Here is a 22,917-nt window from a genome sequence, read left to right as displayed (position 1 = left end):
AGGTGGGAGGAGCTCATGCCGAGTTGGGGTCACACACGTGCAGGGACAAGTAGGGAGGGCACCTGTCTGGGGTCGGCCCCGCAATAAGGGGGTGCCCGTCGCAGCACAGCCTTGCTGCCTCCTGGAGCATAAGCAGAATTCACCCAGGAGTGTGAGCGGTCGATACCCTGGAGACACACGGGGAAGTGGTAGAGTCCGTGGGCAGAAGGCAGGGAGGAGAGCACGGAACACCAAGCGTGAGCACTGCCCAGGACCCCCACGCGACCCTGGCCAAGGCACGTGCACACAGGTGCACGGGGTCCGTGAGTCTATGCTCCCGTGGGCGTCCGTACAGGGAGTGCACGTACGTATGTGCCCCGTGCACCTTCATGCATGGGGTACGTGAGTATATGCACCTGTGTGTATTCGTGCACAGACGCACCTGCGCCACTGTGTACAGAGTGCTTTTTTTCAACCAGGCCAACCTCCAGCCACCCATCCTTGGGTTGGCCTTGGAGTGCGGAGCCCAGGGCAAAGTCTGAGTCACTGCTCCCAAGCTGTGACAGCCACAGACCAGCCCTGCTGCCCAGAGTCAGCTTCTGTCCATGCTGCTGTCCGGCACTTCCTGTCCTCTGTCAACAGTGAGATCCTTCACCCGCCCACCCAGCAGCCATGGCTAGAGACCCCAGGGCTCCCTCGCCCTACCTTGCTGGCCAGGATGCGGGAGACCTCGTCGTCCACAGAGCCCGGGGCCACGGCCAGGTCGGGGTTGCTGCTGCTGATGCTCTTAGAGCGGGCCAGGTAGAGGCTTGCAGGGCGGCCAGGGCCACGGGCCAGCGTGGCCGGCTGTACCGCCACCGGAGGGGACCCTGAGGATGGAGGCAAGATGGTCAGCCCCCTGCCCCTTCCATAAAGTCACTGCTGTCCTTTGAAAAGTCACTTTCTGTCTCTGAGCCTCCACGGCTCTTTGCCTATAAAGACGGGCATGCTAATGGCTGCTGCTTATAGTGATTTGGGGGAGACTGACAAACCCCAAGAACAGAGCCTGGCACATAGTAAGTGCCCAGAGGAGTTAGTGCTTAGTATTAATTGCTTAGCAAATAAAAGAGAATCCAACTGTATTGAGCGCTAACTGTCCCAAGCCTGTTGTATGGATTACTAGTTCATTTACTATCACCAGCACCCCTGTGCGGCAATGACCATTATTATCCTTGTCTCACTAATGGAAAATGGACCCAGAGATGTGAAGTCACTTGCCCAGGGTCACAGAGTTTGTAGGAGGCAGAGCTGGGATTCAAACTTGGGCAGTCCAGCTGAGTCTCTTGCTCTCAGCCTACTGCAGATGCTTGTTGATAGGCTGAACCGCCCACCAGTCAAGCAACAAAGACCACATCCCTGGCGGTGAGGGGAGGAGTGAACAAAAACTCTCATTCTTGCCAGTTGCTCAAACCAGCCAAGGTCTGTATGGCCTCTGGGCCTTTGCATATGCCATTCCGCTGGCTGGGATGCTCTCCTCCCAGATACGTCCTGTCCCCCAGAGCCTCCCACCAACACTTACCACTTGGGAAGGTGGGCTCAGTGCCAGGCAGTCGGAAGGCATAGTAGACATAGGCAGCCAGCAGCGGGCAGTGACCACGGGAGTCCTGGGCAGCCTCCAGACTCCGGTGGACAAGGCTGACTACATGGGCCATTGCTTCAAAGGCCCCACGACCTAAGTTCACTGCCGGACAGAGCAGAGGTCAAGTGCCAAAGCCCAGGGCCTTCTCCCTCCCCAAGGAACCTCCTATCTGCTGCCACCTCTCCAAGGGGTTGTGTATGTGGCCAACCAAAAGGTCACAGCACACCTGCTCTGGGCCCAGGGGGTTGGGAGCCATTTTTCAGAAAGGATCGAGGCCAGAAAGATAAGTGGACTCTAGGAGGTCACCCAGGACGGGGGGGGGGGGGCGCTGAGGGGCGCTTCTCAGATGGGTAAACAGGTCTCAGGCTGTGCCTGCTCACCAATCTGGCCGCCAATGATTGGAGGCCGCACAACTAGACGTACGAGCTTGTCCAGCACGTGGTGGGAGAAGGCAACAAGTGGCTCGGGGCTGGCGAGGCGCAGGGCTGCTAGGCTGGCCCGCAGCTCCTGCTCCACGGTACCCTCACTCAGCACGGTGTCCTTGAGGCGGAATGGGAAGGCCCCCTCCTCCAGGACATGCACCAGGGTGAAGAACTTGTCCAAATGAGGGTCCTGGGGGTGGGGGAGTTGCCTGGGGTGAGCAGGGTGGGGCCAGGGTTCCATGGCTGGAAAGACCCTGGGGGTGCAGATGGGGAGTGCTCCATGGGCAGAAAACCAAGGCCAGGGATCAATGAATGGACTAAAAATGAGACAAGGGATGAGCTGGTAGTTGGATGGAAGAGAGAGGGGGAGTGACCACAGAAGCGGCAAGGAGAGATCATGCAAAGGGCCAAAGCCCCCAGCTGGGATGGCCACTGGTAGGGCCACCCCTGCCTGAGTCAGCAGCTTCCCTGGGAGCCTGGCCTGGCTGACCCAAGTCACATCCGTGGCCTGAGGCCAGGCCACCCTGGCCAGTGGGAACTGTTGCTCAACCCCGGGGCCGGACTCCTGGGTTCCCCCGCCCCCTACCTGGGGGTGCACAGAGGACACAGCAGTGAGCTCCACGCTGAACACGCCCTTGTGGCCGTCCACCCAGCGCATGCCCGGCAGCGCCACCTGCGGGAGCGACACAGCAGGTGGGCACCGGGCAGCCCTCCCGCGCCGATCAGGCCACCAGCCCCAGCCACTTGCAACACCGTGGGTGGTGCACAGCCCAACCTCAGGGAGCAGCAGGGCACCAGCCCAGGGAGGCGCGGACAGGAGGGAGTACCGTGGGTGGGGAGCCCCCGGGGCAGGCTGGAAGCCCGGGGTCCTAACGGAGGAGCAGAGAACAGAGGAGGCCTGGGGCGAACATTACCAAGGGGAATGGGTCAGGAAGGAGCATGATGGGAGAACTTGAGGTCCACGGGGCATTAATGGCAGCTCAAGGGAGTAAGCGGGAGGGTGACAGCATTAATGGGGGTGATGGGCCCTTGGAAGAGCTACAGGGGAAGGGATCATGTGTGGTCAAGGAGGCAGGCAGGACTGCTAATGGGGGCCTGGAGCAGAAAGACAGCGGGGGACAGAGAGGGACACATGGGTCAGCAGGACACAGACAAGCAGTAACGGGGATGATGGGGCGGCCCCAACACAGGACTAAAAAGCTCCCAGGGGTATTGATGGGAAGGAAGGCAGGGCATGGATGAGGGGCCATGAGCCTGGGCAGTGTCATCAGGGGACAAGGCCTCGGGAGGAGAGGCAGGGGGCCAGCACACATACGTCCGGTGTGAGCACAGAGTAGCTGGGCGGGAGCTGGTCCACGGACACAGGGAGGCAGAAGGGGCCGGTCCTCAGGCGGCCATGCTGCAGCAGTGGGATCCACTGGGGAGAGGCTGGGGGTCAGGGATGGGGCCAGAGAGGGGTCAGCAGGGCTGGGGTGCGGGGAGGGGACGGGGCTGGCAGGGCTCTCACAGTAAAGCCCACGGGAGTCTCCAGCGCTGTGCCTGGCCGGGGCTGGCAGCTCACATGGTAGAAGGTGAACAGCAGGTGGTGGTTCTCGGTCACACAGGCTGGAAGACGCAGCTTGAACTCCTCGTAGAACTCTGGGGACCTGGCAGGGGGCTCTGCTGGGGGCTGGGATGCCCCCTTGCCATCCCCACCCCCTCTCGCAAGGGATTCCCCAAGGCTGTCTGGCCCTGTCTGCTCTCTGCCTCATGTTCCCCCATTAGGAGGTAGCCTCCTTCCCTTGTGTTGTCCCCTCATGTCCCCATCGCCGCCCTGTCTCTCTATCACGTCCCCACATACTTGTTGTGGTAGACCACTGGTGTGAAGGCCTCCCGCGTGAATTCACTGCAGCTGGATTTGCCAAAGATGACCTGGGGGGAGGGTGTGCATGAGGGACCCACCTGGGACACCCCCCCCCGGGATACCCCCCTCTTCTCCCCCAGGCCTGGCCACTGACCGGCAGGGCCTGGCTGGGGTCCTCGCCGGCCATGTACTGCACTCGCACAGTGAGGTTGCGCACGGAGCCCTGGCGGCTACTGAAGTTAAGGCAGTGTGGGTAGACGTACAGCAGGTTCCTGCGGGGACAGGGGGGCATCAGAGGGACAGAAGAGGCTGGGCTGCTGGCACAATCCTGGCCTGGGACACAGGGGGGCAATGGCCATGCCGCTGGGCACCGAGGGTGGGGTATGGAGAGAGCAATTAGGGGCACCAGGAGGGAGGTGTCACTGACAGAGTGGGGGCAGAGAGGCACCCTCAGGGCATAGGTGGGAAGAAGGCACAGCAGAGGGTAGGAACGCAGAGCAACTTCAGGGGCACATAGAAGGCATGGGGAGGTGCCAAGTGGGGACAGACGGGTGCTCGGGGTCGGGCTTCCAAGAAGGTAGCCCAGGTGGCCAGCAGTCAGGCCTGAGCTCCGCCTGGGCTGACCTGCCCTTCCCCCAGGAGAACCCACTAGAGTCATGAGGCCTGTCTCCCAGCTGGAGAAACTGAGGCCAGAATCAGAAGTGGGGCTGGGCTAAAGTCTGAGTTCTGCCTCTCTCTCCTGGGGTGACTCTGCAAGCCCCAACCTCCTTCTGGGCTTCAGTCTCTCTATCTGTAAAATGGGGGCAGCCAAGCGTTCATAACAATACCAATAACGATAAGCAACCAGAGCGACAAGGATCGTACCGAACATTCCTAGGGCACCCACTGTGTGCCCAGCTCTGTTCTAAATGCTCAGTGTGAAACAACTCATTTATTTCTCCAAGCAGCCGAAGAAGGGGGATGAATGTCCCTTCTGTTCTACAGGTAGGGGAAATAGAGGCACTTGCCCAGTCATCCAAGGAGCAGAAATGGCAGTTAGCGCCGATCCAGGGCACCCTCGGGTCCTTCAGGTCAGGCTGTATGGCCTTGGGAGAGTCTCTGCCACCTGCACCTGCTCCCCCAGGCGTCAAGCAGGCCAGCACAGACCCCAACATCATGGGCTTGTGGGAAGGTCATGGGAAGCCAGCTACCGTCAGGGCCCTGAAGCATGGCCAGGTGAACGATTGGCGCGAAGACGCTCACTATCACTACTACTGTCGTTACCATGCCTGTTACTGCTGTTATCCCTTCCACTGGTGGGGAAACTGAGGCTCCAAGCTTCAGGTTCCCCCAGTGGGGTCCAGGCCTGTCCTCTCCCAGTGCCTCCCAGTCCACATCTGGCCCCAAGCCCCAGTCAGCGTGATCTCAGCGTGGCCTAGCCAGACATTCGCCTGATGCAACTGTCTCACCACCGCCAGGCCCTTGCACAACACGGGTTGCCCAGCTGGCCAGTTAACGATTGACCGGGGGTTAACGGGGTGCTGGGACATAAAAGCTGGTGGCGGTGGCGCCGAAGCCGCACCCTCAGAGCCTCAGCCATGCCCAAGCTCGCACTGTGCCTACTGTGCGTCCTGGCAACGGTGGCCCGGCCTGCCTCTGCAGCTCCCGTGGGGGGCCTGGAGCCGGCAAAACAGGAGGAGCTGACCCTCCTCTTCCATGGGGCTCTGCAGCTGGGTCAGGCCCTCAATGGCGTGTACAGGGCCACAGAGGCACGGCTGACAAAGGCTGGGCACAGCCTGGGACTCTACGGCCACGTACTGGGGCTTCTGGGGCAGGAGGTCAGCCGGGGCCGGGATGCAGCCCAGGAGCTACGCACAAGCCTGTTGGAGATGCAGGTGGGCACTGCAGTTGGGGCACCGTGGGGTGGGTAGGAGTTTGCAGTGGAGTCGTCTAGGGTAACCAACTGTTTGGGTTTGCCCAGGATTGAGGGAGGATCCCTGGAATACAGGACTTCCATGCTAAAACTAGGCAAGTTGGTCATCCTACTAACACCCACTATTTATCGATCAGGTGGAGGAGGATGCTCTAAAGCTGCAAGCAGCGGCCACGGCCCAGGCACTGAGGGAGGTGGCCCAGGGACAGCAGATGCTGCGGGAGAGCATGCAGCGACTAGAAGTCCGGCTGAGGGGCGCCTGGCTGGGCCATGCCCGGCAAGAATTTGAGGCATTAAAGGTAAGAGGCTCCCAGCCCTAGTGGAGGTGAGACTGAAGAACTCACTCCTGAGCCTTGAGTCCCAGAGACATCTTCCAATCAGCCTCCCTGCCATTGCCTCTAGCCTATGTGACACTGGGCAAAATCCCCGCCCCTTACCATGCCTCAGTTTCCCTGTTGGCAAATAAGGGCAACAATTCATGTCTCGGAGCAGAGACAGGGACTCAATGCAGACAAAATACTCAGCATGGGGCAGGGGATATAGAAGTTACTCAATAACTATTAGGGTAACTGGTATTACCTCTCGAGCGCCCAATAACTACCCTGCTGTGCCTCTTAATAATCCATATCACGCTTAGAAGCAAGTCCTATGGCATCGCCATGTAACAGATGGGGAAGTTGAGGCCACAGAGCAGCAGTGACTTGTTAGGTCATACAGAAGCAGTTGGGGGTAGGGTAGGCAGCCCTGGGCAGGGTAGAGGGACAGGGAGGGGAGTCGGCCCCAGCTGAGGTTGCTGGCCCTGACCCCACAGGCCCATGCTGACAAGCAGAGCCACATCGTGTGGGCCCTCACTGGCCACGTGCAGCGACAGGGACAGGAGATGGCAGCGCAGCAACACCGGCTACGACAGATCCAGGAGAGGTGAGGCTGGAGGGGGCTGGATGGGCAGGGCTGCCGGACAGGAGGTGTGCTGGGCGACGGGATGGGGGCCCCTCTGCCTTGGCTGAGCCTCATCTCCCTTCCAGACTCCACATGGCGGCGCTCCCGGCCTGAGCCTGCCTGGGCGGAACTGAGGACCGGTCATTCGCTGCGGGATGCGGCCATGCCCCACGCGGCCCCTAAACAAGGAGGAGCTGCCCATGCTTGGGGTCGGCCAGGGTGCTGGCTGGGGCCTGCTCCTGGCCACAGAGGAGAGACGGAAGCAGGCGGGGCCACGGGCAGAGGACACGGCCCCCTGTCGAGGAGGGGTGGAGGCAGGACACAGGACACTTCATGCGTACACACCCCTCCATTAAAGCGGAGTAGTGGGATCTCACTCTGGATGTCTGCGTGTGTCTGGGAGAAAGGGGACCTCGCCTTGTGTGATGCATGAATACCGCCCCCTCCCCGCTCCACTCGAGTGCCCAGCTGGGCCTGAGGGGCCGTACCTGTAGCTGGTGTGAGGGGCATAGACCTCACGGGCAGGGAACTCCAGGATCTCCTTGGTGGGCCGGCCCCTGGGGTCTGGGTAGGGCTTGACATGAAGCAGCTCCGGGGAGAGGCAGAAGTGTGGGTTCTCAGGGGCGGGGGAAATGTCGATCTTGAGCTGGGCTGAGGAGAGAGGCGAGGGTTGCACCTGCCTGGGAGCCTCCCACTTCGGCCCCACCCTCTCTGGGCTGCAGGGTCAGGGCTCTGACTTTTCCATGATGCCCTCTAGTGGCTGTCCTGCCGGTGCTAAGGCCAGAAGTCACCTTCAACTGCTGTATCTTGCCCCCACATTTGATCAGCTCTACCCTCCGGACCCATGTCCCCACTGCTACCATGTCCCCCATTTGACCCACGATCTGTCGCATTATATTTCTTGTCTATGACTCCCATCCAGCCCCTGACATCAGGGATTTGTGTCAGGGTCACCACTGGGTCCCCAGGGCCCGGCACAGCAGGCACTCAGTGTAGGTCTGCTGAGTGACTGCATGAAGTGTCAGCTCTTATTTACAAGATGCACCACGCACCAGTCACTGGCCGCAGGCGCCGCAGGAGAGAAGACGGGCGTCGCATGTCAGCCAGGAACTTGAAGAGGTCCTCATCACTGAGCCGCTCGGCCTCCTGCACAGGACATGCCCATGTAAACTGGGTCCCGGAGGCCCGTGCGCCCACAGTGGGGTAACAGGGGTTGTCCCTGGGAAACCCTCCCCCAGCCCCACGGCCTTGACACCTGCTTAAAGAAGTTGGTGACGGTTAGCGTGGCTGGGCGGAATCCAGAGAAGCTGCAGGTGTCATCCCCACTACCTGTCCGATCCTGGGGCCCGCGACGGCGGCGGTCAGTCCAGGCAGGTCGGCGCTCTAGGGGGGGCAGTGACAGCGATGGAGGGGGCAGAGGTGAAAGGAAGGCGGCGAGGGCCAGGGGACCAGGAGACTCAACCTTGTACCCAGTCCGGCCAGCAGAGGGCGCCCCTCCCCCTCCCCGTCGGCCCCGCCCCTTCCCCTCTGGCCCCGCCCCGGCCGTCGGCCCCGCCTCCTCACCCCCCTCGGAGTCCGAGGAGTCCCGGTCGGGCTGCCCAGCGCTGCTCACGATGTTGGCCAGGTGCACCGCCGTCCAGGCGAAGGGCATGCGGTAGCGGCCCAGGCGGGTGCAGAACTGCTCGGCCGCCAGGCGCAGCTTCTCCAGCTTCTCTTTGTTCTGTGGGGACACCCCCCACACACATGCCCCACCCGCTCAGTGCTCCAGGCCTACTGAATCCAGGACCTGCCCTGCCCGGGGACCCCTTCACCACCCTGCGCAGCCTCCACTTGCCTACCTTGGCCGTGTCCACCTCCTTCATCACCATGTAGGGCTCGCAGCACTCGCTGATGTCCCCTTGCTGCAACACTTTCTCCAGCTGAGGGGCGGGCGGGGCCAGTGAGGTGCAGCCTGGGACCCCAACTTCCCACCGCATTCCCCCTCCTGGGCCCTCAGCCACTCACTCCATCCAACTAAGGCTCTCCCTCCAACACCTCCCATGGTTCCCACTGTCCTCAGGACTGAACACTAGCAGTTGGCTTGCCTGGCCGGCTGCCCCTTCCCCCACCCTTTGAACCCACTGCGAACCCGAGTCTCCATATTTCTCTACATTTATATTTTTGTTAGTATATACAGAGGCCACTCCAAGCAAGGCCAGACCCCTATCCTGACCACTTGGGGGCTGTGGGAGCCTAAACAGGTCCCCAACCCATTCTGTACCTCAGTTTCCTCATCTGTAAAATGGGGGCCATGGCAACCCCCATCTCCTGAGGCTGCTGTTATGTTAAAGGTAGTAATCCCCGTATAGCCTTACTGACCATGAGCACTGTCTGCCTAAAGGTGCTCAGTGTAATTAGCATAACCTAATTGAAATTTGGGGAAGAAAATTTGAGCCCATTTCTAAAAACAGAAAATCTCACACAAATGTGCCAACTAGGTCTTTCTTCCCCTAATAAACTGAAAAACTCTCAACTTAAAAAAAAAAAATTCTAAATGTCCATCTGCATGTGCCCGGATACTGTTTCTCCCCAGGGTACCCAGTCATGGGGCTTGGCTTAGCCATCACCTCTCCATGGAAGCCTTCTGTGATTTCTCCCCACCTGGGCTGGGTCAGGAGCCTTCTCTGGGCTTGCCCAGCTGATTGTGTTTCCCTCACAACAGACTTGATCACCCTTCCTGGTGACATGTCCATCCTCTCCCATGAAAGCAGGGACCACACCTCTGACGTTTACCATTATCACCCCCTGACCTAGCCCCAGCCAGCACCTTGATGACCAGGAAGATGTCAGGTGAGGGGTATGTCACGGAGAAGATAGCAGAGCGGGCCAGGGTGGAGATGGCGGGGTGCGTGCCATGGGCCCGCAGTAGCCCCTTCATGGAGTCCGAGTTCAGGTCAAAGTAGAAGTTTTCTGAGATCTGGGGACACGAAAGGCAGCTGAGCCACCACCTCCAGGAAGCCCACTGCCCTGCAACAAGGAGGAAGGTTGGGGTAGGAAAGGGAAGAAAGGGATTCCTACCTTTTTCTTCTCCCGCACATCATACAGGGCCAAGATGCCAAAGATGGGTTCAATTTCGATCTCAAACCTACATGAATGGAGAACTCTGGCAGAGGCTGCCCTACCTAACACTCCCACCATCCACACATCCCTCTCCCTCTTGAGACCCAGCCCAGACTTGGTGCATCTTGGTGGTGGGGCTAATTTCCATTGGGCCACAAAGAATTGCTACTCAAGGGCTTGCAGGAAAAGCCTGTCCCATTTTGCAAAAGGTGAAACAGAGGCACTGAGACCCCACCCACCCCAGGTAACCCACACAGAGCCCTTTCCCTGAAACTATGATATGGGGGAAGCTTTTGGCACAATGCTCCCCCCCTCCAGTTTTAAATTCTCAACCCCTGGGCCTCCCTGTCTCCCCTTCTGGGGTGCCCCCTGCCATCCTGGGCTGAGTCTCATCTTCACTCACCTCAAAGGTCCCTATAACCACCTCCCTGTCTTACTCTGCCTTCGTGACCCCCACCCATCACGTGAGTCCTAAGGAAGCATTTTAAAGCTTACAATTTGAGGCTCCCCAGTATGCTGGGAACAAAATCCTACATGTCCAGCCCTGCCACCTCTTGGCCTGTTTTCCCTCTTCAGACATCTCCCAGCCTTTGGGTGTGCTATGTCCCCCCCACCTAGAGAGCCCTGCACGGTCATCCCATGGTTACAGGCCTTGTACACAGTAGGTGGTCAGTGAGTGTTTGTTGAATGACTAGATACTCCTAGAGCTGGTTCCCAACCCTAGTGCTAGGGGCAGGCAGCCCACCCGGGCCTCAGGCCAGACCAGGGCCTCCCTTTCCTGCCTCCATCCAGGCAGGAACTCAGGGTGGGGAGGGGCAGGGCTGGGATCAGGTCCAAGGCCACATCCTGTTCAGCTCCATTCCCACGCACTTCTGGCGGCTCCCAGAGACCAATGTGGAGGGGGCCTTGGTCAGCTGGGAGCCAGAGCCCCCTCCAGCCTGGGTCCCAGCAAAGTGAGTGCCAGACTCTGGCCTCACACGGCTTGTGATCTCGGGTATGACGATTGCCACTCCGTGCCTCAGTTTCCCTACCTGCACCTATGTCACAAGCTTCTGAAGATTAGGGGTAATACACGCGAAGGGTTGAGAACAGAGCCTGGCATATAGTTAGTGCTTAAGGACTAGTGGCTTTGAAGAAGAAGAAAAGGAAGTCTGACTTCCCACCTAAACAAAGTGCACAGATGGCCATATGGGTCTTAGGGATGCACACAGTTGTGGCCCGGCTTGAGCAGCAAATGGTCAGTGTGCGCATACGTGCATGCTAACCAATGTGGAGCCTTATATGTCTGGAGGGGCAGGTCAGCACACTCACTTCAGTGACAGACACTTGACCAGGATCCTCTGTCCAAAGTGTTCACGAGGTGGCTCGGGGCGGCTGCAGCGTTCCACGGCGTCATCCTACCAGGAACCAAGGAGGGCAGCTGGGACACATCCTCAAAGAAGGGCTTGGAATGCATGGCTTGAGACCAGCTTACCCTCAGCCTGACCTAAGTTTCTTGCAGTTCCTTGCCACTGTGCTTTTGCACATGTTATTCCCCCTGCCTGGAAGGCCCTCTGTCTCCCTACCTTGTTCAGATTGCAGCTGAGCTAGCACTTCCTCCAGGAAGCCTTCCCTGACTCCTGAGGCCTGAGCAGACAGCTTGTCCAGGTGTTCACAATGCCCTATTGCAAAGGGCCACATGGCTGGGACAGAGAGGGCCATGCGAAGGCCAACTACCGGCAACTCACCATGGCACCACTCGGTCTGGGTTGCAATCTCTTGGTAGGAGGATCTCTCCTCCACTACATTGTGAACACTGAGGGCAGAAACTGAATCTATCCTGCTCATGGCTATACCTCCAGGGCTTACTATACAGCTTAGTCAAATAAATATGAAGGTATACAGTAGGAACCTACTAAAAGGTGGTTGGATAAACATAGATGTATACAGAAAACATCTGATTAATGCTGACTGTACATACAGAAGGATACATATTAGGCCCCCAATAACTACTGATTGAATAAACATAGGAGTATACAGTAAGCACTCAATAAATGGCTGAATGAAAACATAGGTGTAGGAACACCTGGGTGGCTCAGTGACTGGGTGTCTGCCTTCGCCTCGGGGCGTGATTCCAGGATCTGGGATGGAGTCCCACGTCGGGTTCCTTGTGGGGGGCCTGCTTCTCCCTCTGCCTGTGTCTCTGCCTCTCTCTCTCTCTCTCTCTCTCTGTGTCTCTCATGAATAAATAAATCTTTAAAAAAAATAGGTGTATACACTACTAGGTTCCTAATAAAAGTTGGTTGGGTCAGGATGTCTGGCTGGCTCAGTCGGTAGAGCATGCAACTCTTGATCTCAGTCGCACGTTCAAGCCTTGTGTTCAGCATAAGCATTGCTCAGAAAAAAAAGTTGGTTGAGTAAACATTGGTACTCAAGACACATTAGTTGCTTCAATACTATCTGATTAAATAAAAGATTACACAATAGGTATATAATTCATATTGGTTGGATAGAGAAGTATATAATAAGTGACCGATAAACATTTGGTGGGTAAATAATAAGAGTATATATAAAGTAAAAATCACTGAATAGGGACACTGGGTGGCTCAGCGGTTTAGTGTCTGCCTTTGGCTCAGGTCATGATCCCGGGGTACTGAGATCAAGTACCACATCAGGCTCCTGAAAGGTCTCTGCCTCTCTCTCTCTGTGTCTCATGAATAAATAAATAAAATAAAATCTTAAAAAAATACATGCTATAGGGGGATCCCTAGGTGGCTCAGCGGTTTAGCGCCTGCCTTTGGCCCAGGACGTGATCCTGGAGTCCCTGGGATCGAGTCCCACATTGGGTTTCCTGCATGGAGCTTGCTTCTCCCTCTGCCTGTGTCTCTGCCTCTCTCTCTCTCTATGTCTATCACGAATAAATAAAAAAAAAAATCTTAAAAAAAAATACATGCTATACACTGGGTGCCCAATAAGTGTTACTTGGATAAATATGGCATATATAGAAGGTGCTCAGTAAATATCAGTTGATTCAATTCTGTTTGATTAAGAAGAATAAGAATGACTATAGGAGTATATAGTAGGTATCCAATAAATGCTGTTTGGATAAATATAAGGGCATGTAGTAGACATCCAATAAAAGGAATTGAATAAGAAAAAAAAAAACAGGGTGTACAGGGGCCCCTGGGTGGTTCAGTTGGTTGAGCCTCTGACTCCTGATCTCGGCTCAGGTCATGATCTCAAGGTCGTGGGATGGAGCCCCTCATGTGGGGGGAGGTCCGTGCTCAGCAGGGAGTCTGCTGAGATTCTCTCTCCCTCTCCCTCTGCTTCTGCCCCTCCCCTCTATGTGCACCAACTCGAGCTCTCTCTCTTTCTCTCTCTCAAATAAATATTTTTAAAAACCCCAAAGAAACCAAAAACAAAAAAACCCAGGGGGTGTACACGAGGTACCCAGCAAACGTTGGAGGGAGAACACACAGCATCAGCTGCATGGGCATCGGCCTCAGAGCCCGTGTGACCCACCTCATCAGGTGCCGGGTAGAGGGCCAGCAGGGCGCGGGGCCGGTGCTGCCGCCGCAGGGCCTCATTCCGCCGGTCCCCATCCTCAGGGGCTGTGCGCTCCAGCAATGAGGGCAGCAAGGAGTCAGCTGCCAAGTTCCTCAGGTCGAAGATGCCAGAGGCGCCGCTGCTTCGTGGGGTGTCATCTGGGGAGCCCGAGGAGTGCCGGGGGTCGTCCTGCCAGTGGAGAATGCACAGGCACTCAGCACCAGCTGGATCCACCTTCAGTCCCATTCAAGTGGGACTGCCCTCATGCCCAATCTATAGATGGAAAGCTGAGGGGTGGGGTCACCCCTATGAGGGTCACCGTGAGGCTTTGCTGAGCCTCTTTCTAGAACCTTCAGCCTGGGAGGGGGGCGACGCTCCTTTACCATGGTTGGCTACTCCTGAGCAGCCCCAGGGATTGGTGCCGGGGTAACGACACATGTAGGCTGGGCCAGGAGAGCCTTCCATGAGGTTTTGCTCACTGTCACCAGGGGAGGGAAGGTTCTTCCCAAGGGGACTGTCACTGGCTCAGGGCCGCCTGACCTCCCCGACTCAGGTATGGTCAGAGGCTGACTACCCTGGTCCAAATCCCCACTCAGCTCTGTGACCCTGTCCCGGAACCCAACTTAAAGGGCGTCAGGATCCTCCTCTACATCTCAAAATCGATTTTGAGAAGCAATTGCAATAATTCTTGGTAGGGTTATCGTGAGCATAAAGTAGGAGCCTGGTGAATACCGGTTGACAAAATGTAGGCTCGAGACCCAGGGGGCCAAGGAAGCTCCTCTAATCACCTTGCTGTGCCTCAGTTTCTGTATCTGCAAAACGGGTGGTGCCCTACCTCACAGGATGAAAGACAAAGACAAGTCTAAAGCCCTTAGTATACACTGAGCACTTAATAGATGTTTATACTCATTACCCTTAACTTTTAACGCACAGGGCTGACACATTTCCTGTTGGATTCAAGGCTGTTTGGGTCACTTCCCGTCACGTGTGACCAAGAGCTGAGGCCAGAGCCCACACACACCCCAATAGTGACCGGTGCCCGGGGCTCCCTCACCGAGTCCTCTGGGCCGGACCTCTCATCCCCAGAAACATCCTGCTCAAAGATCTGCCGGGTGAGGCCCTTCTGCCGCTCTCGCTGCGTCTCCGTGGTGATGGGGCTGTACGCCGCACTCAGATGCTGGTACCTAGGGGGAGGCAGGGTTGGGTGGGTAGCAGGTATGAGGGCACACCCCGCAAGGCCCCTGAGATGTCTGCAAGGCCTTCCACCTTCCCTGTGATACACCAGACAAGATCCACCCTAGAGAAGTCCAGCTGCCCTTGCAGGGACAGTGGGCAGATAAACAGGAGGACTGGCCCAGTGGGCTCTTCTGGGCTCAGACTTGGCCTCTTGCCCTCTGCCCTAAGCTGCCCCCAGGGCCAGACCCACCTCCTGTGGGCAATGATCCAATCCTCTGTGTACATCTCCACTGCGGCCCTCACCTGGGCATCCAGCTTTCTGCACAAAATAGAAAGAGGATAGGGACGCCGACGTGGCTCAATGGTTGAGGTCTGCCTTCGGCTCAGGGCGTGATCCCGGGATCCGGGGATTGAGTCCCACATCGGGGTCCCCATAGGGAGCCTGCTTCTCCCTCTGCCTGTGTCTCTGCCTCTCTCTCTGTCTCTCATAAATAAATAATAAATAAATAAATAAATAAATAAGTAAAATCTTAAAGAAAAAAAAATAGAATGAGGGTAAACAGAGGCAGGGCAGAGTGTTTCCTGTGGCCTGAGGTGGGGCCTGCTCTTCTCCCCATTTTGGAGACGTGGAGATGGAAGTTCAGAGAGGGTAGGTAACTTGCCTAAGGTCACACAGCCAAGCCAGCAGTTGAACTTGGGGCTGTTGGAACTTGATGAAAGGTGGGTGCTGATGAGGGGCACGGAGGCAGGCCGGAGTTACAGACACGGGGTGGGGGGGGGCGTGCGGCTGAACCTACCCATCCTCGGGGATCCCGGGCTCTGTGGTCCGGGATTCCCGGGGCTGTAGCAGGAGCTCCAGGTCATCAACGGGAAACTCAGCCAGGTCCCGGAGGGGCCCGGGCTCAGCGTCTGGTGGCCGGCTCAGGAGCACATCTTCGAAGTCCAAGGGCTCAACGACCTCAGTCAGTGGGACCTAGGTTGGAGCAAAGTGCCTGTGGCCCCTGTCCTGGGGGCTGAGAGCCAGGGGTGAGTGCTGGGCTTGGGCTAGAGTAAGAGGGCAGAGGGCGGTGGGAGCCATGGAGAGTGTGGGAGCTACGAGGAGCCAGGCAGGACAGTGACCTCAGACTCTCCACCCCATCCCAGCAGGGCCTGGCCCGCCCCTCTTTCCAGGCCGGAAATCACACCCTGTGCCTGGAGAGGCAGGGTTATGCTGGAAGGAAAGGCATGTTGGCTGCAGCAAAGAAAGACAATTCCTCAGGCCCCACTCCCTCTCAGCTGCAGCTGAAAAGTACCTCCCATCCCCCCCCCAACATCTGGGTGGTCCCAGCAGCAGGAGGTGGGGTGACATCAGTCGGACCACCCACCGGGCTGCTGTTGCCCCCCAGCCCCTCAGCAGCTGCAGAGAGGGGGCTGCCCTCCCCACTCACAGGGAAAGAGGAATGGGGACGGTCCCACCCAGGATGGGGCACTAGTGGGAGGGGTGTGTGGGACCAAGCCCGGGCAGAGGGGAACCCCACGTCTGGGAGAAATCAGGGTCCTGGAGGGGGCACCTCCTGAGCACGTACCCCCAGGGAGGTGCTGCTGCGTCGGCTGGAGTGGGGAGAGCCACTGCGTTCCCGGGACACCTGCTTCCGCACCTCGGCAGCCACCGTCCTGTTCAGGCAGGGAAGGGGCCATTGAGGACATGAAAACTTGGGCTGTGGGGCCCTGGGAACTCCACTTCAGGCCAATAAATTCATTCTCTGAGCAGAAAATCTAGGCTGTGGACGGGAAAAACCCAGGCCACGGACCAGGAGAACCGAGGCTTCAGAATCCACAGCCCTAGGGACCCCAAGGCTTGGGCTGATAGAGGCTCCGGGACCCCCCAAGGTGGACGCGGGGCCCTTCCAACCCCTCACCAAGCACAGATGGAAGGATTTGCTCCCAACAAGGCATGAGGGTCACAGACCCTTCATTGTCCCTGGTGCCCACCACAGTGGGTCTGAGTCCTGGCTGGCCAGCCCCCTCCCTGGTCCCTGGTTTCAGCCTCCTCGTCTGAGGGACCTCCACCCCCCTGCCTCCCTTCCAGAACGTGTGCCCTGCCCCATCCTTGCTACGGGGCTTTGGACGAGTTACTGCTGCCTCTGAGCCTCAGTTTACCCATCTGTACTTGAAGTGACCTCACAAGGCTGCTGTGCGGAGCCGAGCACAGGGGCCTTGGCATTCAGGGGGCGCTCTGTACCTCATTCTCGGGGGGTCAGAGGCCAGGCTGAGTGTGTGTTAAGAGACCAGCGTGACTCGTAGAGCACATCTAGAAACCAAGATCTGTGTGTGGCCTTCCTGGGCCACTTGCACCTGTGCTGGGCAGGAGGAGGGTGATGGGGCAAGACCCACAGAAGAGGGGGCCAGCACAGGAATCTGGGACTTGGCACCCCCAGGCACTCAATTCCTTTAGCTGAGCTTGGAAGGAAGGGAAGGAGAGAGAGACACACAGTCACCTGGGGAAGAGGATTCTGGGCAAAAGGTACAGCAGGTGCAAAGACCCTATAGTTGGGTGCTGTGCTCCAAGCATGGAAACTCCTGCTCCCCAGAGTCTCTACGAAGTCAGGAATAGAGCTGTGTGGTGCCCACAGAGGCCCCAGCACCAGTCCTGCACACAGTAGGTACCCAATAAATTTTTCTTGATGGAATGAATCCCTCCCAACTTCCCTCCTGGTCCAACTTGCCTAAATCCACTGTGTGTTAGTTCTAAGAGAAGCCCCGGACATTTTAGCTGTGTGGCTTTGGGCAGGTGGGATACCCTTTCTGGGCCCCAATCCCTCTTAGAATTGAGAAGGCAAGGGCAGCCCAGGTGGCTCAGCGGTTTAGTGCCACCTTCACCCCGGAGTGTGATCCTGGAGTCCCGGGATCAAGTCCCACATCAGGCTCCCTGCATGGAGCCTGTTTCTCCCTCTGCCTGTGTCCTCTGCCTCTCTCCCTCTTGAATAAATAAATAAAATCTTAAAAAAAAAAATTTGAGAAGGCAACTGTCTTGATGTTTGGGCTTCACTCCCTTCCATTTTCCACTTTCCTGTCTGCTTGGAAGTTTTCATAATAAAAAGTTGTACCTCCCCCCACAAAAAAAAGTACTATGCTGACTGCAAATCTCATGGCCCATGGGCCGCTGACGAGATGGACGTGTGTGGTGGGTCCAGGGAAGACAGGTGAGGGTGGGGAAGGCTGGGGCCAACGGGGGTCATCTGGAAGCCTCTGATTTCCAATCTGTGTTGGTCAAACAAAACTTGACCATGACCCTGATCCAACCTGGGGGCCTCACCCCTCTGCCTCTGGACTCTCTGTCAATGGTCCCAGAACTCTGCTTCTATTTTTAGGGGCATAGCGGGGAGGTGATGGAGGATGTTCTAGGAAATTCAAAGGGTGTTCAAACGAGGTATTTGTCCTCAAATCCCCAAAGTTGGGGCCGCCTCCTCCAGAAGCCTGGGCACACAGGATCTCAGGGGATGATTTATGAGGCATGCCGGGACAGGGCACAGCCATCCATGCCCTGGTCCCAGCTGTTCCGCAGCTGCTGCCCCAGAGCAGGGAGAGGGGTGGAGGGAGGGCCGGGACTCTCACTTCATTTTGTCTTTGGCCTTGGAGAGATGTCCCCAGAGTGGGCAAAGGCCAGGTCCTCAGCACTGTGGCCACAGGAGTCACTTTCCTGTGTCACAGGGCTCTGCACGTGGACCTAGGCAAGCACAGATGAGTGACATCCCCTCTCTAGACCTCTGGGCTCAATACAGTACCCACAGCTTATTGAACTGCTCCGAGTATAAGGCTTGGCGCACAGTAAGTGCTCAATTAAGGCTTGCTGTCACTATGTTGGCCTAAAAGGATCCTGGGAAACTGGAATTTTTGGCTCTCCTTTTTATGGCAAAGGGGAGAGAGGCTCAGAGAGGGTCATGAGGAATCCAGGGTCACGGAGCCCAGAATCAAACCCCTGTGAGCCAGGAGTGAAAGTCTGTGCCTTCCAGCACCGGGTATTTCACATTGCCCATGATGGGGAGTGGGGCTCCAGAACCTGCCTCTTCCATGTCCACGCTCACCCCCCTTATGGGAGTCCCATCCAATCTCCAGGTTTCAGAACCACATAAATAGGAACCCTTGGGTCCACTCTGTGGGACACCTGCCTCCCTCGCACAACCATGTGGGGTCCTGCAGGCAATGAAGCATGACCAGAACCTGCCCTCGCACCACCTGCCCTGTCTCACTAAGGGCAGCCTTGCCCTCAGGGGTGCTCAGGACCCACACCTGGGAGTCATCCCCAACTCCTCTTTCTCATACCTGCATCCGATCTGCTTCAGACACCCCCACGGAGCACATTTTTTAAAAGGAGGCAAAATGTTGAGCTGAATATACTAGTTTTCCTCGGAAAGGGAATCTCAGGATTGCAACGAGAGAAACTGCAAAGATCAGGCGGGGAGTTATAGCTACTGGTGAGACAAATCCTCCTAAGGTGAGAATCAACAATCGTACGTGACACCATGGGGACACCGAGAGAGGAAAGATAAAGCAGTGGCATCAGTGGGAATTCTGTGAGACTATGGACCTCACCCCAGGGCTGGTCGGATTAACAGAAGTCCACTCTCACAGGGGAGGAGGACCATAAAACCAGAAATGAGAATGGCATAAGTCTCTGATGCTGTGTGCTCCCACTTGGGTGAAAAATAAGGGAAGAATATGAATCCATATAAAACCACAAAGAGATTCCCCATTATATACCATTCCAGCCCCCCTGGACTGTCAGAACTTTTTTTTTTTTATTTCAAAGAGAGAGAGAGAGACCAAGTGAAAGAGAGAGCACGAGTAGTGGGGAGACGCAGAGGGAGAAAGAGAAGCATGTCCCCCACTGAGTGGGGAGCCCAACATGGGGCTTGAACCCAGGACCCTGAGCGGAAGGCAGACCTTTAACCGACTGAGCCACCCAGGTGCCCCCGGCACAACATTCTAAAGATAAATAATCTGCCTGCCAGGGAGGATGTGAAGCGATAGCAACTCTCATCTGCTGCTGGGGGAACCCCTTTGGACAATCGTCTGTAATGTTCAAGCAAAGTTAAAGATAAGCCCATCCAGCAATTCCACTCAGAGGCGCAGATACTCAGGAGGAAAGACACGGCTGAGAATGTTCACTGCAGCCCTGGTCATGACAACCCCAAAGTGAAAAGACGCGCACGTTCCTTGGCCAAAGTTGGAGTGTGCCTACGGGAGGAATAGTATGCAGCAACGAAAAAGGATGCGCAGACCGCAGGCAATGGCACAGCTGAGCCCTTCTCCTGACATGTTGGATGAGAGACTGGGCACACAGGCCTTGACATCACACATGACTCCACTGATAAGACGTTCTAAATGGGCAAAAGTAACCCATGGCACCCAGGGAGCCAGCTCGGCTGGAGAAACCATAACGCAAGTGAGGAAGGGATGGGAGCCACCCTCAGCATGGCAGTTCCCTGAGGGACAGAACTAGGTGCAGGATCAAGAGGGGCGGCTGGGTCGGGTGGCCCTGGAGATAGAGACTTTGTCTTGACCCAAGAGACTTTTTCCTTGCCATTTGCTGTTTTGTTGTTGTTGTTGGATTTCTTTTTTAAAGCTTTTATTTATTTATCATATTTGTGTAAGATTTGAGAAAAAGAGAGAGAGAGAGAGAGCACAAGCAGGGGAAGCTGCAGAGGGAGAAGGAGAAGTAGGCTCCCTGCTGAGCAGGGAGCCCAATGTAGGGCTTGATCCCAGGATCCCTAAGTAAGAAATGCCACCTGCCCCGCATCAGACAGCTGGGGGGTCAAATAAAAATGCTGCTACCAGACACCGGGAAGAATGGGGGATATATGAGGACAGCAAGAGACAAGGTTTCTGAGATTGTTCTGAACACTGAGGCCACCCCACCCCCATACACACGGGCTCACCTCCCCAGAAGAGACGTCCAACAGTGACCTAACCACTGTAGAGTCCAGCTTTCCACAGTTACACCTATGTCAACAGGCTCTGGTGACAATTAAACGAGTGGCATTCCCGATGGGGACCAGCATGCCGTAAACATATTATACACGCTGGCCATTATCACCATCCAGATTGGGTTTATTTTAAAGAGTACAAGTGAAAAAAAAATGGACAAGTTCTACTGCACACAGTAATGTCTGTCCATGTTATTTATGTTTATAAGAGTTTGTAGTTTTTAAGCTGTCCCCCCAAAATGTTTTTTTAAAAGAATCTGTTCATTAAGAAACTGGGGGACTGTTTAATATTTGGGTCAATATGGCATTGTGGCATGAATGACTAAATGATTGAAAAGATGAATACAGGCCTAGCTCCGAGCATGTAGACACCTGGATGTCCACTAGGCTGCTCCGGAGGCCCTGGCAGGGGGTGGCTGGAAGACTTGAGCCATTTGCTTGTAGTTCACTGGGGCCCCAGGATCATTCTCTGCTCTTCTTACCCTGGGCTCTGTAGTTATCCGTTCCCCAGGGCAGGACCCAAGATCTCTCTTTTTTTTTTTACTGGAGTGGAAGCCAGGACCCAAGGACACAGAGACTGAGTGTCAAAGAAAAGATGCCAAAGGTCCAAGACAGAGAGAGACCAATCCGGGGACATAAGGATAACAGAACATAAAAAGTGCCTGGCCACAATGCTCCAGACACATGGTCACATCCCCTATGTTCAGATTTCTTCATGGCTCCCACCTCACTCAGGTTACAAGTTAAAGTCCTCTGCACAACCCACAAGACCCTGCACCATCTGCTCCAGACTGGCCGGCCTCCTCAGATCATCTGTAAATACACTCTGCCTGCTTCTGCCTCAGGGCCTTTGCACTTGCCTTTCCCTGTGTTTGGATTGCTTTTTTCCCCCCATACGACATGGATACCTCCCTCACCTCCTTCAGAACTTTGCTCAAGTGTCACCTTATTATCTGGGCTTTCCTGATCTGTCTCCTGTATCTATAATGGTCCCCATCCTCCCCATCTCCTTTCCGGGCCTTGAGCACTGGCGCTTATCATTAATATATAATCTACTTTAGTGTGCTACTCCTCTGTCCACCCCTTTGTATCTGCCCCCAAGGGTGGGATCTTTTCTTGTGTCTCCACCAGGCCAGCTCTGGACCCACGGGTGCTCTTTCGCTTGAGCCTGGCCAGCACAGGTGCCCCGAGGAGAGGACCCCTGGGCAGACTCTGCCGGGCTAAGGAGGCAAAGAGGGGGAGAGGCTCTTCAGCCCTAGTGTGACCTCCCCCTCCCAGGCTGAGTCTCTTACAATCTCCAGTGGCCACGGAAATGGATCCCCCAGCGCCTGGCGCCTGTCCCCTCCCCCGTCTGCCCACCAGCTGGTTGGGTCCCCAGCCCCCACTCGGTCCATTCAATCACCCATCCTTCTCCAGCGCGTCCAGCCGGTGCCGGGAGAGCCTGAAGCTGGGCTGGGGGCGGGGGGCCCGCCACAGCTGTCCCCCGCTCCCCAGACAGCTGGGCACGGGCCCCTGGCGAGGGGGGGACCTTCCCGAGGGGCCTCCAGGGCCTCCGAGGGCACCCTCCGCGTTCCCGCATCCGGCGCCCGGCGGGAGGGGGTGGCACAGGCCCTTCCCGCTCGCACGCCCCCGGGCTCGGGGCCCCGGGAAGGACCCAGAGATGCGGGGCGACGCGGGGCGCTCCGGGCACCACCCGCTCCCCCGGCGCCGCCTCCTCCAGGAAGGCCCCCCGGCCACGCCCCCGCGCGTCCCCCCGGCGCCCGGGGCGGACTTCGGCTCCGCCGCCATCGCACCCGCCGCCCCGCCGCCGCCCCGCCGCGCCCCCCGGCCCCCGCCGCCCCGACCCCCGGCCGGAGGAAGCGGGCCGACCCCGCGCGGGCGAAGGGGCTGGAGCGCGGGGCGCCGGGGCGGGGGGGCCGGGCCGCCCCGGGGCGGGGCCCGGACACGTGCGGGCGCGGGAGGGGCCCGGAGCCGCGCTACCTGTTGATCTTGTGCGCGAAGGCGCGGCGCTCGGCGGCCGCCATGGAGCCGCGCCCGTCCCCCCGCCGCCGCCGCGCGCACCGTCCCCGCCGTGGTCGCCGCCGCCGCCGCCGCCGCCGCCTCCCGGCTCTGGGCCGCCCGGGTTGGGCGGGGCCGGGGCCGGGGCCGGAGGCGGGGCCCTTCCGGGTGCGCGGGGCGGCTCCGTGCTGCCCCTGCCGGCCGGAGGGGCGCGGGGGCCCCGGGCTGCCTCCGCGCCCCTGGGGGAGGGGGAGGAAACTGAGGCTCCGGAGGGGGGGGGGCCGGGGAAACTGAGGCTCCGGAGGGGGCAGGGGATGGGAGGCGCCAGGACCGAGGCCGGGGGTGTCAGACTCCGGGGGATGCTCCTTCTGCCCTCTGATTAACCCCCGCAATCGTCCGTAATAAGTATAATCTCGAGCGTTTATGAAGCATGGCCCTGC

At 57.6% G+C, this 22,917-nt stretch overlaps 2 protein-coding genes across 8 annotated transcripts in view; one reads left to right on the top strand and one right to left on the bottom strand.

Annotated features, from left to right (window-relative positions):
- The window catches only part of DOCK6 (dedicator of cytokinesis 6), a 42,596-nt gene extending 20,038 nt beyond the window's left edge, over positions 1–22,558 (bottom strand). For 2 of the 7 annotated variants that reach the window (XR_008666904.1, XM_055344742.1), the window contains exons 1-23: positions 22,460–22,554; positions 16,079–16,166; positions 15,311–15,486; positions 14,764–14,832; positions 14,392–14,521; positions 13,314–13,526; positions 11,124–11,209; positions 9,771–9,837; positions 9,520–9,669; positions 8,552–8,632; positions 8,277–8,433; positions 7,969–8,096; positions 7,766–7,859; positions 7,202–7,364; positions 4,017–4,134; positions 3,860–3,930; positions 3,527–3,665; positions 3,335–3,436; positions 2,606–2,692; positions 1,978–2,209; positions 1,538–1,699; positions 685–848; positions 63–167 (exon numbers count right to left, since the gene is read on the bottom strand). Coding sequence is in view for 6 of the 7 variants with exons in the window: in XM_055344742.1 (XP_055200717.1) it covers positions 63–167; positions 685–848; positions 1,538–1,699; positions 1,978–2,209; positions 2,606–2,692; positions 3,335–3,436; positions 3,527–3,665; positions 3,860–3,930; positions 4,017–4,134; positions 7,202–7,364; positions 7,766–7,859; positions 7,969–8,096; positions 8,277–8,433; positions 8,552–8,632; positions 9,520–9,669; positions 9,771–9,837; positions 11,124–11,209; positions 13,314–13,526; positions 14,392–14,521; positions 14,764–14,832; positions 15,311–15,486; positions 16,079–16,166; positions 22,460–22,503 (2,826 nt within the window). In the remaining variant the exon portion in view is untranslated. Of the gene's footprint in view, positions 1–62; positions 168–684; positions 849–1,537; positions 1,700–1,977; positions 2,210–2,605; positions 2,693–3,334; positions 3,437–3,526; positions 3,666–3,859; positions 3,931–4,016; positions 4,135–7,201; positions 7,365–7,765; positions 7,860–7,968; positions 8,097–8,276; positions 8,434–8,551; positions 8,633–9,519; positions 9,670–9,770; positions 9,838–11,123; positions 11,210–13,313; positions 13,527–14,391; positions 14,522–14,763; positions 14,833–15,310; positions 15,487–16,078; positions 16,167–22,459 lie in introns of those variants that run through there. The other 5 variants (XM_055344738.1, XM_055344743.1, XM_055344740.1 and 2 more) reach the window with 5 other exon arrangements.
- Positions 4,693–7,071, top strand: ANGPTL8 (angiopoietin like 8). Its single transcript, XM_055344744.1, has 4 exons — positions 4,693–5,736; positions 5,912–6,073; positions 6,586–6,695; positions 6,800–7,071. Exons 1-4 carry the CDS (start codon positions 5,440–5,442, stop codon positions 6,825–6,827), a joined length of 597 nt encoding a protein of 198 aa, XP_055200719.1. The 5' UTR covers positions 4,693–5,439; the 3' UTR covers positions 6,828–7,071.
- Positions 22,559–22,917: the final 359 nt, after the last annotated feature.

This window comes from Nyctereutes procyonoides, unplaced genomic scaffold, assembly GCF_905146905.1.
Source record: "Nyctereutes procyonoides isolate TBG_1078 unplaced genomic scaffold, NYPRO_anot_genome, whole genome shotgun sequence".
Classification (NCBI taxonomy): Eukaryota; Metazoa; Chordata; class Mammalia; order Carnivora; family Canidae; genus Nyctereutes; species Nyctereutes procyonoides.
The sequence above is the reverse complement of the archived record's forward strand: the minus strand, read 5'-3'. Positions and strand labels throughout refer to the sequence as shown.

What these genes read in the sequence shown, in the direction of transcription:
- ANGPTL8 (XM_055344744.1), top strand. Translation starts at nt 5,440, where the DNA reads ATGCCCAAGCTCGCACTGTGCCTACTGTGCGTCCTGGCAACGGTGGCC. An exon ending in CAAGCCTGTTGGAGATGCAG is followed by an intron (nt 5,737 to 5,911) that starts GTGGGCACTGCA and finishes TTTATCGATCAG; the next exon opens with GTGGAGGAGGATGCTCTAAA. An exon ending in CTACGACAGATCCAGGAGAG is followed by an intron (nt 6,696 to 6,799) that starts GTGAGGCTGGAG and finishes TCTCCCTTCCAG; the next exon opens with ACTCCACATGGCGGCGCTCC.